Here is a 16548-nt window from a genome sequence, read left to right on the forward strand (position 1 = left end):
CAGCCTGACTGGAGGGTAACAGGCAGACAGTCCCAGAATCTGAGCAACTGTCTTTCATTTATTTGCATTGAGGTTTTGGGGGAGGAAGGCCTGCCAGACCAGTGAATCGATCACTGTATTGGCTTCCCTTTAGTTTCCATGAACCTTAGTGAAAATAACAGCTAGAGTGCTGACTGGAAGGGAGTGCTGGAGGTGGCAGTGTGTCCCGGGTCTCTCAAATTAGCGCTACTCCCCACCAGCAACCCCAGGCACAAATTAGGCACTGCATAACCCCCACTAATGATCACACCACAATTCTCTTCATTTAATCGACCACAAAGAAATTGGAGTTAATGCATGGAATGGTGTTCCTGATAGGGCGATTAATCCCAACTAACAATAACCAATAAGCACTACCCTTATGTCATGGAGTCCAATGTTATTTGCCGTAAATCGCTTCAATGCCTCATAAGGGGTAGTAAGTTCTATGTAAATGCTAGTACAACACAATATCTCATCAAGATACGTTGGCTGGTTTAAGGCTCCCCAGTTCTTAGTCTACAACCGGATGCCAGACAGATTAAATAATGATACAAAATAAGAACTGCTGGGGAGAAGACCTTGAAGAACTTACTGTTGCATGATCTAGTCCCCAAAAAGAATACGGACCTGAAGTGGACAATGCACATGGAAACTGCCCTCAACAGCCTAGAAACGTAGAGCAGACTGGTTAGATTCCCCCACTTCAAAGAAATAAGGGGGGAAATGAGAGAACTATACTAGATGGAGATTTTGAAAGATGCCGTGTTTTAAAATGAGCAAAATTCTTGCAGGAAAGCCATACATCTCAAAAGCCTCAACTATATCTGCTGGACACCATGACAAGTAAATTTTGCTTGAAGGTCTTAACACACTCTTTTTTATCCATATATTAGATCATATTATGGATATAAGAGAAGTAACATCACAAGACTGCAGGTGATGATGTGGAAACACTTCTCAACCTTATCTATATCTGCCCAGTTATCAAGGAAGAGCAGGTTAAACTTCTGAAATCACTTTCGCCACAATAGGATTACCAATACAACAGACACATAACACCATGCGTTGCTGCAGACAAGCAGCAGATGGCAGAACCACCGAATTTATGTGCAAGATTTAGAGCATATTGAAGAATAAGGTGATTTTCATTCAACACACAAATTGTCATAGTAAGGCCAGAATAATATAAGCAGTTGGGAACATCAAGGGTCTATGAGATCTCCCGAAAAGATCAGAGTAGTGGGAGCGGTTGAGACACTCAACTGGAGTGTAGTATGGATACAAGCAGATGCTATTTCTAGTAAAGACTAAAAGTGATCCACATGAGTCTTGAAGTACCACTATTCTATGGAAAATCTATTGCTAAACAGAAGTGTGGTGATTTTTTAAGGACTGAATCAGTAACTTGAAAAGCTTCATGTGAATATTGATTTTGAAAACAGATTTTGTATTTCAAAATGTTATTGTAATGATTTAATAAACACATTTCTATCACTGATTTACTAATCTATCACAAAGAAGCAGGAGCAAATGCATGAATTGTTACCTTGAGATACCAGGCCCCCATGACATCCACTGGACTAGGTTATGGAACAGAGTGCTATTTGTAGTAAATTGCTTCCATGCCTTGTGGGGGGTAGTAAGCACTATGTAAATAGAATTACAATTCAGTGTTAGGCGAGTGCAGATAGTGAAGTATGGATTTATTATTCTAATTCCATAATCTACTTATCTTGAAGATACACCACAAGTCGATACTGTAGTGGTCAATATTTGTTCAAATCTCTATTGTGCCCCCAAAAGGCAGCGAGTGTGTGCCACATACTATTACTGGTCCCGGGCGGGAATGGCTCGTGGCATCTCAGTACAAGATCCCTGTGTGAGGGGTAGGCAGCTAACTTCAGAGCAAAATAAAGTCCCTGAAAGCGATGGATTGCTCTCTTAAGGGCTGTCCCAGGCCCCACATAACTTGTGGTTTCTGAATCTGCATCAGTATTGGGCTCTTGCCAAGCACAGCTTTCTCTTCAGAGTGGCGTGTTAAACAGATTGCTGAAAAGCATCTGCCATCGCTTAGTTGGAATGGAAACCGAGCCAGATCTCAGGGGATGTGCGTTTCTTTCAGAATATTAATCAGTGGGGGAATTAAGACTTGATGTCAGCGCTCCTGACGATGGTTTAACTGGTTGGGGATGCTGGGCAGAAGTACCAACAGGGCCGGCTCTAGGCTCATGGTGGCCCTGTGCAGAGAGCGTAGGTGGGGGCCCCGGAAGAGTAACCTTTCACCTCTGCGCCTTTAGTTTACACTAGGTGACAAGGAACTCCACTCTAGCGCCTAACATTGTCACGCCTGTGGCCGGGGAGCAGCACGCCACCGAATCGGCCGTGTGCACTAAGTCCGAGAGGTTACTATGGATGGTGTAAAAGTGCCCTACAAAGCAAAGTCACGCGCAAGACCGGGAAAAAGTGTTTTGTAAACATTTAACCGAACATGTTACTACACACTCGTCTCAATGTCTCTGTGGCCCCAGCTCCTTATACTGCCAATGGGCCCCAATCAACTCCCCGTGCTGTCTATGGACCCCTAGCTCCTCGCACAGCATCTGTGCGCTACACACTCTTCACTCGCCTAGCTCCTCGCACTGTCTGTGTCTGTGCGCTACACTCTTTTCAATCCCCTAGCTCCTCGCACTTTGTCTGTGCGCTACACCCTCTTCACTCCCCTAGCTCCTCCCGCCGCGTCTGTGTTCGACACACTCGTTATTCTGGCTGAGTGCCTTCAGCACCTCACACTGTCCATTTACCCTAAGCTCCTCACAAACTGTCTATATATATATATATATCCAAGATCTTCGTTCACATTGTCTCTGGGGCTCAGACTCTTCCCACTACCTGTCTAAGACCCCGACTTCCTTGCACTGTCTGTGGACCCCTAAACTCCACAGTGCATGTCTGCGGGCCCTTGCTACTGTCTCTGGGCCCAGCTTGGCACTATCTGTCCAGGTCCTCTCATTGTCAATCTACCGGCCCTAGCAACTTGCACGAAGTATGTGGCTCCCCAGTCCCCAAGCACTTCACAGTGGCCACGCGCCTTGAGTCCCTCGCGGTCGCGCTGTCTTAAGCCGCGCGCCTCTCCATTATTCTCTGTCTACAGGCGCTCTAGGCTCCTCTCACGTCACGGTCTGTCTAGGAGCCCAACCTCATAGCACTGTCTGGCCCCAGGCGCCTGTATGTCTCCTCAATATCTATTTCCCCTTCTGTCTCCTCTGCCTCATCGCCGCCGTCTCTCCGTTTCTTTCCCTGCGCCTCAAACACGCCTCAGTGCGCACCGCGCATCATCTTAAGTATTTTGGGGGCCCGTGCCAGCAATATTTTTTGGGCACCTGTTTTGAACCCCTCCGAATCGTATTACCCATTGTTGGACAGGCCTCGTGGCAGGCCCGACCCCTCCCCGCATGGCGGGTCGCGGACTACTGCTACCCCTGTTCCCCGGACAAGAACAACACCTGCAACCCGCCGGGTCAACCCCCAGCTCTTCCCCGACGGAACCCCGGCTCATAACCATAACATTCTCGGCTGGCCCGGGTCCCTTCCCGAACCACCGGCCCCAGCCCAGCCGCCATCTTTGACCCGCCACGACCAGGCCTCGTGGCCACGGGTCGACCTCAGCCTCAGGCCCAGCCAAGCCCCGACATCGAGGCGCCCCCATCCACCCAGGGGGTAAAGAGACCACTTGGCGAGTCAATGGACGAAGGAGTGTCGATTGCTCCCCTCCGCCAGGTTTCGATCGCCCCCAGCCTCCCTGGGCGTTGGCTCCACCCCCCTGCTGGGTGTCTGGACTCCCTCATCCCGGACCCCCCGACCTCCAAGTGCGAGGGTCCGGACATCAAAGGACGCCAGACCTATAACTGGGGTAGTGCAAGAGCAGGAAACCAGTTGTATCCTGGAGTCGAGAGACACCGAGACAAACTCATCCTTGGAGGCCTGCTGGCGCTGCCACGGCTCCTCTTCGTGAACTATCTTTGAAGGCCTGCTGGCGCTGCCGCGACTCATCCTCTTCGTGAACCACCTTTGAAGGACTACTGGCGCTGCCGCGGCTCATCATCTTCGTGAACCATCGTGAAGGCCTGCTGGCGCTGCCGCGGCGCATCCTCATCGTGAACTATCTTTGAAGGCCTGCTGGCGCTGCCGCGGCTCATCCTCTTCTTGAACCATCTTGAAGGCCTGCTGGCGCTGCCGCGGCCCCTACTTGCGAACCCTCCAGCTCGAGGATTGTGAGCTATACACCCGCTACCCCTGTACCGGACCGGTACTGAGACTGTCCCGCTACCCCCTTTCCCAAGAGACTAGAATTGACGGGATCATCGTATCCTGGTCCTGCTGTATCGTCAAGTTAACCTGCCTACGATTACCGATAAAAGTGTACAGAACCTATCTTTGTGTGGTGTCCATCTGTGGGGGGGGAGTGGTTGCTCGTCCGTACGATTGAAGGAGAGGGCCCTCGCCAGGAGGTCTCTCCCCCTTGCTCGGCCGACCCTCCGGGTCCCCCGTCTAACACCCATTATCTGCTAATTCAAGCTCCGTGTTGCGTAAGAATATTGCGTTAGAATATTGCATTACATGCTGAAGGGTGGGTGAGATACAGAAACGCACAAAAGTAAACTAAAGAGAAAGTTCACTTTCTCGGGGCAACTGCCCATTCTTCTCATGCCTTAAAATGTCCCTGCGCCCGGTCTCTCATCCTGCGTCTAGGGGAACTCATTACGATCCTTCCGATCCGATCCGATCCTCGTCGTCATGGCGGCCCCTGGGTTTTGGCGGCCCTGTGCAGGTGCACACTTAGCACATGCCTAGGGCCGGCCCTGGTACCAAGGCACACATCTGTGGCCTGATAGTAATGACAATTAGAAACAAGAATGACTGGTGTGTGTATGAATGGATGGAGATAAAATGGATAATTGATAAATTCATTGATGAATTCACAAACTCGTGGAATTGAGAGATGGATGAAGATGAAATACAATGTGATTAATATATTGATGCAGAGTTTTAACCAGCAGGAAGGAGACATGGGTATTCAATGCATGTGTGGTCGCACAGAAGAGAAATTCAAGTACACAGCCTCAGTGCTGCCAAAGATGGTCATATTTTTTAACTATTTCTGAGCACAGTGTTTTGTTTTCCGAAACGCCGTAGCTACAAAACAGTGGTTGAATTTCGTCTCCATGCTCTGCAAAATAGAAGAAAAAGCTGCAAAGTGAAAAGCTGTAAAACACAACTGTGGACTAAGAACGCAATAGTAACACATGACAGAATGACTCAAAACTTGAAAACTTTTTTTTTAAATTATGTTTCCTCTTAATGTAGATTAAGCGTAGAGAACCAAGATTAAATAAAGATTAAAATAAAACTTAAGGTCCATTGGAGCTGTATGGCCTCTGTGTGCAAGTTGATTCAATAAGGAAGGCATGTTCTGAAGAGGACAAGCCACTGAAGGGGCTTCTGGGCGCTAGCGTTGCCAAACCAGTGTGGCTGTGGGCGTTTCGGCTGTGGAGTCTTTACTCAGAATCTTGTTTTTGGGTAAGAAAAAGGCAAAAGATGAATATTTACAAGTATTTTGACTTTCTCTTAAAAGTGAATCGATTACAGGAAGCATGATAGGCAACTAGCGCTTGGGGCGAAGGGGTAAGGCGAGGGCCCCAGATGTTTGAGGGGAGGGGGAGAAGAGAAAAACCAGACATGGGGCAGGTCGCCAGAGGAGCTTAAAATCCACAGACAGTAGTTTCTTATATATAGCTCTCAAAGTCCTGCTTCACAAAGCTTTTTAAATTCAAACAAAGGATCTGACCCTATAGAAAGGCAGAAACGGTGCTGAATGAGGGCTATTCACAAAAGGTAAGAAAGTCTGCATGTGCATGAGCACGGAAGACTGGAAGCATTGTATTGCCCACGAAAAGGAGGGGCAAATAGGAAGATTAACCCTTTGGAAGCAAGGATTTTCAAAGGTTACTGAAAGAAACAAAGGAAAAACAATGGGCCGGCTGTAAGCCCCCAAAGTATATACAACATGTTTCAAAGAGACAGTGCAAGCGCTGTCTAGGTCTGACCGTGATAAAACACAGAACCATCACACTCCCATCTATATTTCGGAGTGAAGGATGGTTGAACAACTTCAGCACAGCTCGAGACTCATAAACCTCTAGATCCCATGTCAAGTCCAGGCCAGTGGAGAATAAAATCATTAGCCAACTGCTTGTTTCTCGATGGATGATGTGTTTCAACCCACCCACACACACCGAACCCTCTTTCATCACAAATCGGCACTAACTGGCATGGTTTCACTGGCCAAAGATGCAGCGCCGAGACGCCTACGGGTATTCGTTCGCGCTCTATAAATGTTAGTAAATAAAAAATGACTCAGTACTCTTGGGATCTGAGATACCACTCTATTACAAGGTGCAGTTAATTTATGAGTGGTGTACAGCACAGACTTTAAAACATGGGTTGTGGAGCCCTTTAGAAACAAGCATTAGCAAAACCAAAAGGTCTTGCCTATGCGATATTTATTTGTTTTGTCAATTTTTTTTCTGGTCATGTACAGCTGCCCAACTGCAGTGTAGCATGGCTATAAGTATAAACAAGCATTTACAACGCAATGGTCTCGGCAGCATTAAAGGTAGAGCTATTGGCATTGCTCATTGTTTTTTTATTTTTTTAAATCATAAATAAATGGCATTGTCATTTACATTGCCAATAGCTTCATCACGTGCATATGCAAGACCTATTGCATTAGCACCCACACACACAGTAAGTAGTAGAGTGAGAAGTTGATAGTGAGTAGGAGAGAATTATTAGTAAAGAGTATTAGAGAGCGCAACAGAGCTATGTGAATAATAACAGCTGTGAGCCCGTGCCTGAGGTGCATCATCTGAGCTGTGTGAATAATAACAGCTGTGAGCCCGTGCCTGAGGTGCATCATCTGAGCTGTGTGAATAATAACAGCTGTGAGCCCGTGCCTGAGGTGCATCATCAGAGTTGTGTAAATAATAACAGCTGTGAGCACCTGCCTGAGGTGCATTATCAGAGCTGTGTGAATAACTGAGTCCGCCCTGTGCCCGAGGTGCATCATCAGAGCTGCGTAAATAACTGCGTCAGCCCCGTGCCCGAGATGCATCATCAGAGCTGTGTAAATAACTGCAATAAGTATCAACAATGGTCCAGAACCTATTTCCTTATAATCCGATTCAATCAGTACACGTTCATGCAATTAAATGTTCATGGGCGTTCCTACTGAATCCGCTCCAACACATGTATGAACTTCAGATAAACAAGAAATATCACTACAGCAACAGTATATCAAAGAAGAGTACAATATTTATTTCATTGTCTCTAATCAAATAGTTGATGATCTACACAGTTTTCTTCATATTTTTAGAGTAAAAAGGTTGCCCAAAGGGACGTGCACAAAGGAAGTGGTCAAAAGTTTGTACAGTGAGTAGAGAAAGAAAGGAAATTCAGGATAATGAATAGACAAAATTTTCACATTAGTATTCTGTAATTACGGTCCCACAGTTATCCGTAACAAAACAACCTGGCCCACAAAGTAATAAGCAATAACAACTGATGTCAATATAAACTAAATACAGACAGCCATGTCAAGTTGTGTGCACTTTTTTATATTGCAAATGTGGGTCCAAGGTGGGAATAATATCGTCGACGTTTCGACTCAACTTATGGTCATCCGGTAAGTTAGACCTGGACCGTGCGAGTCTTCATCAGGACAATCAATAGTGGGGCAACCAAGGGTTAAAGATGACCCTATAAAGAATAAAAGGGAATTACCCTGTTGTAGTGATATGTTGTAAACCAATTAAAAACCCAAAGGGGAAGGTGCCTACCCGAGGGTGCAGGGCCAAACACAGTGTATCTCCTATCCAGCCGAGTGGGATTAACTCCTGCAAAACATAATGATGCAGAATATGGACCTCTAGTACTATTGGGCCATGCGTCCAAAAAACCGCCACATGGGTCTGTCCATATAATTACCTTTTCCCAGGGTGATTCAATCATCCATCAGAATCTCATCCCGAGTCCTATATTGAAGGTACTTCCAAACGGCCGTGTCATGGACTCTACTCCATTCCCTGTCCCACCTGATCAGGAAACTGTATTGTAAACAAGATTTCTATAAGGGATTGACCAATCAGGTTTTTTCAAAACGTTCAACAATTAATAGGTCACTATACTGAGGACATTTACCTTAAATCGGTAGCTTTATTCCAAAAAACGCTCCTGTCCCACACAGATCAGGAAGCTGTATCAAGAAGAGAAGCAATGCTTCATTAAAAACGGATTCACGTAGTCTCCCGCCTCCCGACTCACGCAGTAGGACAGGTCATCAAAAAACGAAAGGAGTATCTTACTGTACTGCCGTAGTTGCAGCCTTCTACACTCCCCAGTCAGCAAGAGTTCCGAAAATAACCGCGTTTCAGCGGATGTCACCTGACTCGTTGAGTCCCTCTATTACTGGATGGTGGACATAGACGAAAGACTATTCATGGGACTAAATATTAAATAAAACGTCCATTGTCTCGTTTGTAAATTCTCAATGGTATAAGTGCAGCTCGTGACTAATTCAAAAATGTACCCACAATAAAAACGGTCCGATGTATAATTCTCGCCGCAATTTTGAGATCGCGGGCGCCATCTTGAATTGGGAACAATCGCGGACAATAAGCAGAGGTGCATGGGGCGGAATTGTTCAATGCGACCTCGAGCATTGATCCATTTGCGTTTAACAATATCATTTGTATCAAAATCTTTCAAGACCGTGGGATAATTGTCAATCTGCAGTAATATAATGGTCAAATTGTCCCTGTGTTGTATATTACATGTCGGTACGATAATATACATCAGATAAATATTTATACACCCTATAGTAACATCGACTTCTTTGTAAGGGTAATTATATTGCAGTGTACTAATCAATGACAATAAGGTGATCGAACAGCTCAGTTAAGCAAAAATACATACATGGTTGTCAACCCAGTTACTTGTCCACTAAGGGAACAGTACAGTTAAGCAATAGTACATACATGATAGTCAACCAAATTTATTGTAACTGTGTCAGCCCCGTGCCTGAGGTGCATCATCAGAGCTGTGTGAATAACTGCGTCAGCCCCGCGCCCGAGGTGCATCATCAGAGCTGTGTGAATAACTACGTCAGCCCCGTGCCCGAGGTGCATCAAAAGAGCTGTGTGAATAACTGCATCAGCCCCGTGCCCGAGGTGCATCATCAGAGCTGTGTGAATAACTGCGTCAGCCAAGCGCCTGAGGTGCATCATCAGAGCTGTGTGAATAACTGCATCAGCCCCGCGCCCGAGGTGCATCATCAGAGCTGTGTGAATAACTGCGTCAGCCCCGCGCCCAAGGTGCATCATCAGAGCTGTGTGAATAACTGCGTCAGCCCCGTGCACGAGGTGAGTTATTAGCTCTACCAACAACTTTAATTTGATTTTTAAAAGCAAAATGAAATTAATGCTTTCAATACTGTGCCACGAGCATGGGAATATTAGCTGCGTTTAATAAGCAAAGCATGGAGGTGCTGGAGGAAGTGAGAAGTACAAATGTACTCTGTGATGCACGCTGTTGAATAATTGAAGACACAGCCGCAATCAGTCGGATCGAAATAATTGAATAATTATATACCGGTGGCTGTGTCAACACAATTGTTGTTAACATTATTAGTGCTCAGTAAAGACACACAAAAGGAAACGAGTGCACACTGGGGAAACAATACGGCCGAAAATAAATACAATCAAACTGCTGCTAAATGTAAATGAGATTCCATCATCAGAGCTGTGTGAATAACTGCGTCAGCTTCGTGCCCGAGGTGCATCATCAGAGCTGTATGAATAACTGTCAGCCCTGTTCCCGAGGTGCATAATCAGAGCTGTGTGAATAACTGCGTCAGCCCCGTGCCCGAGGTGCATCATCAGAGCTGTGTGAATAACTGCGTCAGCCCCGTGCCCGAGGTGCATCATCAGAGCTGTGTGAATAACTGCGTCAGCCCCGTGCCCGAGGTGCATCATCAGAGCTGTGTGAATAACTGTGTCAGCCCCGTGCCCGAGGTGCATCATCAGAGCTATGTGAATAACTGTGTCAGCCCCGTGCCCGAGGTGCATCAGAGCTGTGTGAATAACTACGTCAGCCCCGTGCCCGAGGTGCATCATCAGAGCTGTGTGAATAACTGCGTCAGCCCCGTGCCTGAGGTGCATCATCAGAGTTGTGTGAATAACTGCGTCAGCTCCGTGCCCGAGGTGAATTATTAGCTCTACCAACAACTTTAATTTGATTTTTAAAAGCAAAATGAAATTAAGGCTTTCAATACTGTGCCACGAGCATGGGAATATTAGCTACGTTTAATAAGCATAGCATGGAGGTGTTGGAGGAAATGAGAAGTACAAATGTACGCTGTTGAATAATATAAGACACAGCAGCAATCAGTCGGATCGAAATAGTTGAATAATTATATACCGGTGGCTTTGTCAACACAATTGTTGTTCACATTATCAGTGGTCAGTAAAGACACACAAAAGGAAACGAGTGCACTCTGGGGAAACAATACTGCCGAAAATAAATACAATCAAACTGCTGCTAAATGTAAATGAGATTCCATCATCAGAGCTGTGCGAATAACTGCGTCAGCCCCGTGCCCGAGGTGAGTGGCACCGCATGCCATGCTGCCTTCCGTGAAGCCGGTCAGGAAGAGAGCAAATATCGGCGCGCAGCAGAGACGCTGGCGCCGTGAGCGTGACCATTTCTGCGCGTGGTCAGCTCTGGTCGCCCCCTCTCCCATTCACAATGCTGCGCGCGTGCACAGCTCTTGTCTCGTTTTGTCGGCTGAAATGATCGCTATAGTTCTCTGGCGAGAACGCGCGTTTCTAGCCGAGACCTAAAAAGGGATACGACGCAGTCAACACTATCTGCATTATAGCGCTTTTATTGTTTTACTTTCAAACATGCTGCACAGCAGGCCAGCAGCTGTACAACATATCTTAAAAAACATTGAAAGGCAAAACAGTAATGCTATTTGGCTCTGTCAATGTTTTTTTGCCATGTTTTACAGCAGCATGGATGTTGTACACCATGGTTGAAGGTAGAAAAGACAAAAAAGTGCTATAAAGCAGCCAGCATTGACAGTGTAATAGTACTTTTTTTCTTTTACTTTTAGCCATGCTGCACAGCAGCTCCACTGCTGTACATGACTAAAAACACAACACTGAAAGCCAACAGACCTCACATAGGCGAGTGCTCGTTATGCCACAGGGAAATTAACTCAACACTGGATAAAAGATCTTGTCCCAGAAGTGACCTCCAGAACTGGACACAACTGCTACTGCGCAGCCCACATACACTGTCAATATTATAACTATTAGTGAAGAACAGGTTTCTCATTGGCTCAACATCCCGCCCTTGGTTGATGGTGGAGAAGTGTGATGAGTAGTAGATGGTGGGAGTATTGGACAACAAGGGGTAGAGAAGGATTGGGGAGGGTGGGGGGGGCAGGGCACTCACTTGAGCCTACACTTCATGCGAACAGATTATAGTTCCGCATTGCCAACATTGTGGCATTTCACTCAAACTTTTGTCAAAGGAAGGGTGTCCAGCTTGTGCCCAATGAGGGCTGGCTCCTTGCTACTGTTTCAGGATAGACACTAGCTCTATAAATGAATTCTACTTAAGAGTAGCTGTACACATTCTGTAGATTCCTGAAAATCTGGCCTGGACCCAGATCCCTCTGGCAGACCTGTCCTGGATAGACCTGAAAAGTGCCATAATACCTGTACATCACTTGACCAGTCTAATGTAGGGAACTGCATGCAATTCACTGGTTTACTTTGAATTAAAGCATTGTAATAACTGCTCAGTACATGCTATGGCCACATTATACAAATTACTCCATTGTGTGGTTAAACTAGTACAATGCACAAAAGTGACTATACACAGAGGCAGGGCAGGACAATACAGAACTGACTATGGCAACTTTGCCTCTCCCCTCCACGTTCCCCGGAATACATCCATCAGAACACAAAGAACTGGAGGAGATATCTGGACTACGTATTTGAGCAGGCATGCTACCTCACTTAGTAATGACAGGCCTCGGAACTCTACGTACCAAAACACTTATAAACTGAAAATAGGGATGAGCCCGCCCTTCCCCTGGCTTGAAACCGCTTGATATCTGTGGCACTACGTACCCCAGTATACAGTGTGTTTCACACAGTTAAGTCAATCTACATAATACAGCATCCTAGCACCGGTAATATCAGCACTGTAATGGGCAGCAAGGCGACAAACAGCACAAGCGGAACAAGCAATGGTGATAGGTCTGTTAGATTTTTTTATATGATGTGTGTATGTGTATTAGTCTTGGATTTTTTCTGTGTCCACATGTGCCTACATGTGCTTCAATGCGTTTGCGTGTAACTATCAATACATGTGCATACTTTAGTCTACATATGCCTGGAAGTGTCTGCATGTCTCGCGGTCAGCAACTGGGTGTGTGTGTTTGCGTTTATGTGTCTTGGTCCATATGTGTCCACATACATCCATGTGTATGTCCGTTTCTTGGTCTGTCTATGTATGCAATTATGTGTCCGAGTGATGGGTCTTTGTATTGATAAGTGTGTGTCCGCACGTGGGAGTCTGTGCAATTGTATGTATGTGTATGGGAGTGCTTAACATTATTGTAGCATGTGTATAGCGGTTTCCTCTTTGTGAGCCCAACTGTGACAGTATCTGTGGGTATGTTATATGCTGGTAAGTTTAAGCATCTGTATGTCTGTCTATAAGTGCGTCTTTCTTTGCGGTTTTTTTTTTATGTGCCCCACAGCCAAGAAACAACTGACAACTTCTGGGAATAAAGGATGGTCAGCCTGGCAGACTGTAAAAGTGGGTACTCTTTGGGTGTGTGTGGGCCTTAACCCAAATGTATATCTTGAACTGGACAGTATGATTAGGGCTGTGGCTTACCCGTTGATGCATGTTCATTGCCCTACTAACATTCTGCTGTGGTCCGGCTTTGTACAAAAGACTGTGGTAGCTCTGCACCGATAGGTGCACTGCAGTAATATACAAAGGAATAGTAGGGAGTGAAAAGGGAAGCAATTTAATGAGGCGATGCTCTACTTGCTCCGACTTATTGTCTGCTGCCTAAACTTTAAGCAGCAGGACCACCATCAAGTCCCATCTACAATAATACATAGGGTGACTCCGGGTGTACGCATTCCTCATTGAACACATATATCATTAAAAAAAGTCACCAAACGACTAACAGGATATTTAGTTCTCAATCCTGTGATGCAGACCACAGAAGAGATGTTGTTTTGTTTATTACGTTTTACAGAGTGACTCCAAGCACTTGTATTTTAAGAGGATTAAGTTGCATTCATTAATGTGGGTGAATGCAACAACCAGCAAACTAGGAAGTTGTGTTTTGGGGAAAACCGAGAAGTTCGGCACCAAGAAGCCCACTTTTTATTTATGTGCAAGAATAAAAAATCCTTGCCAGCACCCACAAGATTGTCACAAATACTCTCACTTTGAAGTCAGATAAAGAAACGTAAAAACCAAGCTCGCTTGGAAGAGAGAGCTTGACATTTGACCTCTGTATTTGAATGCAAAGCAAATGTAACAAGTTCAGAACAAGATTAAAGCCTTTATGCAGAAATCTGGTACAAGAATACCGCGTTTGGGCAATGGAAGAGAAACTCATGCTGGACAGCCTAAAACAAATAGAGCCAACAAACAGAAAGCAAGCAAATGTGAGATACAAACCACACAGTCAATGGTAAGCAACGGGCGGAATGCATTCTCAGGGAAACACTCCGAATATTCGGAAATGTCATTAGCAAACCAGACAGCTGTGCTGTCTGGTAGGCTACGAACGAAAAAGTGAACTTTGAAGTACTCCCACACCACACTGTGCAGTGATCTACGGTATGATTATGCCATGAGTTTGGTCACTGATTGGTGGAGTGGCACACAAAAGTGAGGAGGCAGGTAAGTGGAGTTTTTTCAGGGGCAGGTGAACAGGCGGGTGACAAGGACAGTAAATGGCCCTGGAAGGTTCTGCAGTGACAACGCCCTGAAACTTAAGAGGGGAAAACATGGCTAAATGCACCTCAGACAAAGCAAATCAGACAACAAAGTTCTTTCTTAGAGTGCACACACAAGGGGGAGTAAAGAAAACAGTGAGCTGAAACTTAAAAAAGCCAACACAGTGATGGGAGGTCACCACAAAGGTTAATTTCGTTTAAAATCAAATACTTACCCCAGAAGCCCTTCACATGAGTCACTATTCCTTCCAAGCTCACAGGTCACCCTGATTACCTTATTATTTACACATTTATTTACACATTCTTTGAAGTAGTAATTTGGAAATTTACAGAAATCCCAAACAATATTTGTTCTCAAAGTCCAAATTGGGACAGGCCAAAAACTCTGAAGCTGAGCACTTTAGGAAACCATGCAAAACAGGATTGGTTCTTTGCTACTCCTAAAGTAGGCAAAATTTACCGGAGCTAAAAAGGGCACGTCTGTAATGTCCACTCTGTGCTCCTGCCAGTTGACACTGAAAACCTGTTATATCTCAAATATTGTCTTCTTTCCTTTGGCCAGGTCCGTTTCGTGACTGCAAGCAGGCAAAGACAGCAGGTTTCTCCAACAGTGGCATTTACCTCATTAAACCCAATAATAGCCAAGGGCCCATGCAACTGTGGTGTGAGAACAACCTGGACCCCGGCGGCTGGGCTGTGATCCAGAGGAGAACAGACGGTTCTGTCAACTTCTTTCGCAACTGGGATACCTACAAGGTGAGTCCGTGTGAAGGGTCAATTCTCCACTGATTTTTTGGCAAGTGAGAGAGCATCTCACCTAAAATTGGCTATAGGTTTTGTAAGGGTTCAGAGCCCTCCATTGCTAGCTCTGCAATAATGTACGTTTTAAACAGGAGCTGGAGATTGTATTTGTTTTATAGTTCTATATAGCTTAAGCAGGGCCCCAAGGATGACAAAGTGAACCACAGGCGGTGCACAAGTAATGGATTCTGCAGCATAAAATATACAAATCTTCAGTACAGAATCAACAGAGGGACTCTAGGATTTTGAGGAAGCGCAGAGGGCACAATGAGGGTCACAAATCAAAGCAGCAATAAAAAAGAAGGGGCAACAGATTTAGATGACAAAGTGTAAATCAGCAGAACATCGAGTGAAAGGTTGATATCGGTAAGCACCAGGGCTTCAGAAGTTCTCACAGACGTTCAACCTTTACTAGCAAGGGCAGGAATCTAATCACTTACGTGGCTAATGGTTAAATTGTGACCATGACATTTTTAGGGATTTTTTTTGAGACCGTGAATTTGACTTGATGGCAATTAATAAGACACGTGGTTCTTGGGCAGAGTAACTATGATAGAAGTGTGGGATGCACAGTATGATTTTGTTTTCATTTTGAGACAAAATTTAGCAGTTTGAAACATTTCTCTGTTGAAAGCAGAATTGTTTTCAATTTAAAGGGTTTGAGGCTTGTCTTTGAGGAGCAGGTCCCTCGTCCAGCTCCCCACTGCTGCTGCCAGCTCGAGTGCCACCGCTTGAACCGCCTTTAACTGTGGTTTACTGTATTTTACTTTAACCCCACTGCTTGTTTTTCCCCCTACATAACCTTCACCTTTCTCCCCCTTCTAACCTTGTTCTCCTCCTAACCAGATCTTTCCTCCTCTTGTCCGCATTTTTTCCTCCTCCTTAACTCGTTTTTAGGTCTCGCTGAGTCAGCGCATGCACTGCTCTGCGAGAAATTTTGTCAGTGGCTTTTGGAAATGCTTCCAAAGGCTGTTCCCGGCCACCAGCTTTCGGTTACGCGCAAAGCGTGTGCGCCTCGCTCCGCCTCTGTAATCAACGCTGCTGCGCGCGCATCCCTCGCGTGCTGAGCACAGAGCGCGTCATCGCGATGACTTTCGATTTCACCGCGATCGCGGTCACTTTCACGGCCGCGCGGCGTTTGTTGATTTCGGCACGTTTACAGTACTTCAAGGAGCTCAGAGTGTCAACTATTCCATATGCTGAAGCCATAAATATCAAAACGGATAGAGGTTTCCTTGAAAACTTTCACCAAAGACCATCCATCTGCTATTTCTGCTTTCATTTCCAGACATTCCTCTGTCCCCCTCCCTGTCCGTACACTATTCTTTACCCTATACTCCTTAATAGCAAGGTTTACATCTGCTTCTTTTACTCTCCTTCCCAAATTTCGCTATCTTGGTGTACGTTCTTCTAATAATCGCGAAGCATTCAAGGGGCTGAAAGACAGAATTCTGATTCTAGACAAAAAATTCCAAAAATAAATATGTGACGTGTTTTTTTAGTAATCATGCCTTGATTTATTATCAAAATATACGCAATCAACAATTTACATGTCATTAAATAGATCATCTGGATCTTCAGTGCTTTCCATTACCTCCAAGGACCTTTT

At 45.4% G+C, this 16548-nt stretch overlaps 2 protein-coding genes across 10 annotated transcripts in view; one reads left to right on the forward strand and one right to left on the reverse strand.

Moving 5' to 3' along the window:
* The window catches only part of RALGPS2 (Ral GEF with PH domain and SH3 binding motif 2), a 1046762-nt gene that overhangs the window by 405667 nt on the left and 624547 nt on the right, over positions 1–16548 (reverse strand). The window lies entirely within an intron of this gene.
* Positions 1–16548, forward strand: part of ANGPTL1 (angiopoietin like 1) — a 68432-nt gene that overhangs the window by 39155 nt on the left and 12729 nt on the right. Inside the window, exon 3 of the mRNA XM_086956443.1 lies at positions 14701–14894. Within this exon, the coding sequence (XP_086812569.1) occupies positions 14701–14894 (194 nt within the window). The remainder of the gene's footprint in view (positions 1–14700; positions 14895–16548) is intronic.

The sequence above is a fragment of the Lissotriton vulgaris genome, chromosome 1_1 (assembly GCF_964263255.1).
Source record: "Lissotriton vulgaris chromosome 1_1, aLisVul1.2, whole genome shotgun sequence".
NCBI lineage: Eukaryota > Metazoa > Chordata > Amphibia > Caudata > Salamandridae > Lissotriton > Lissotriton vulgaris.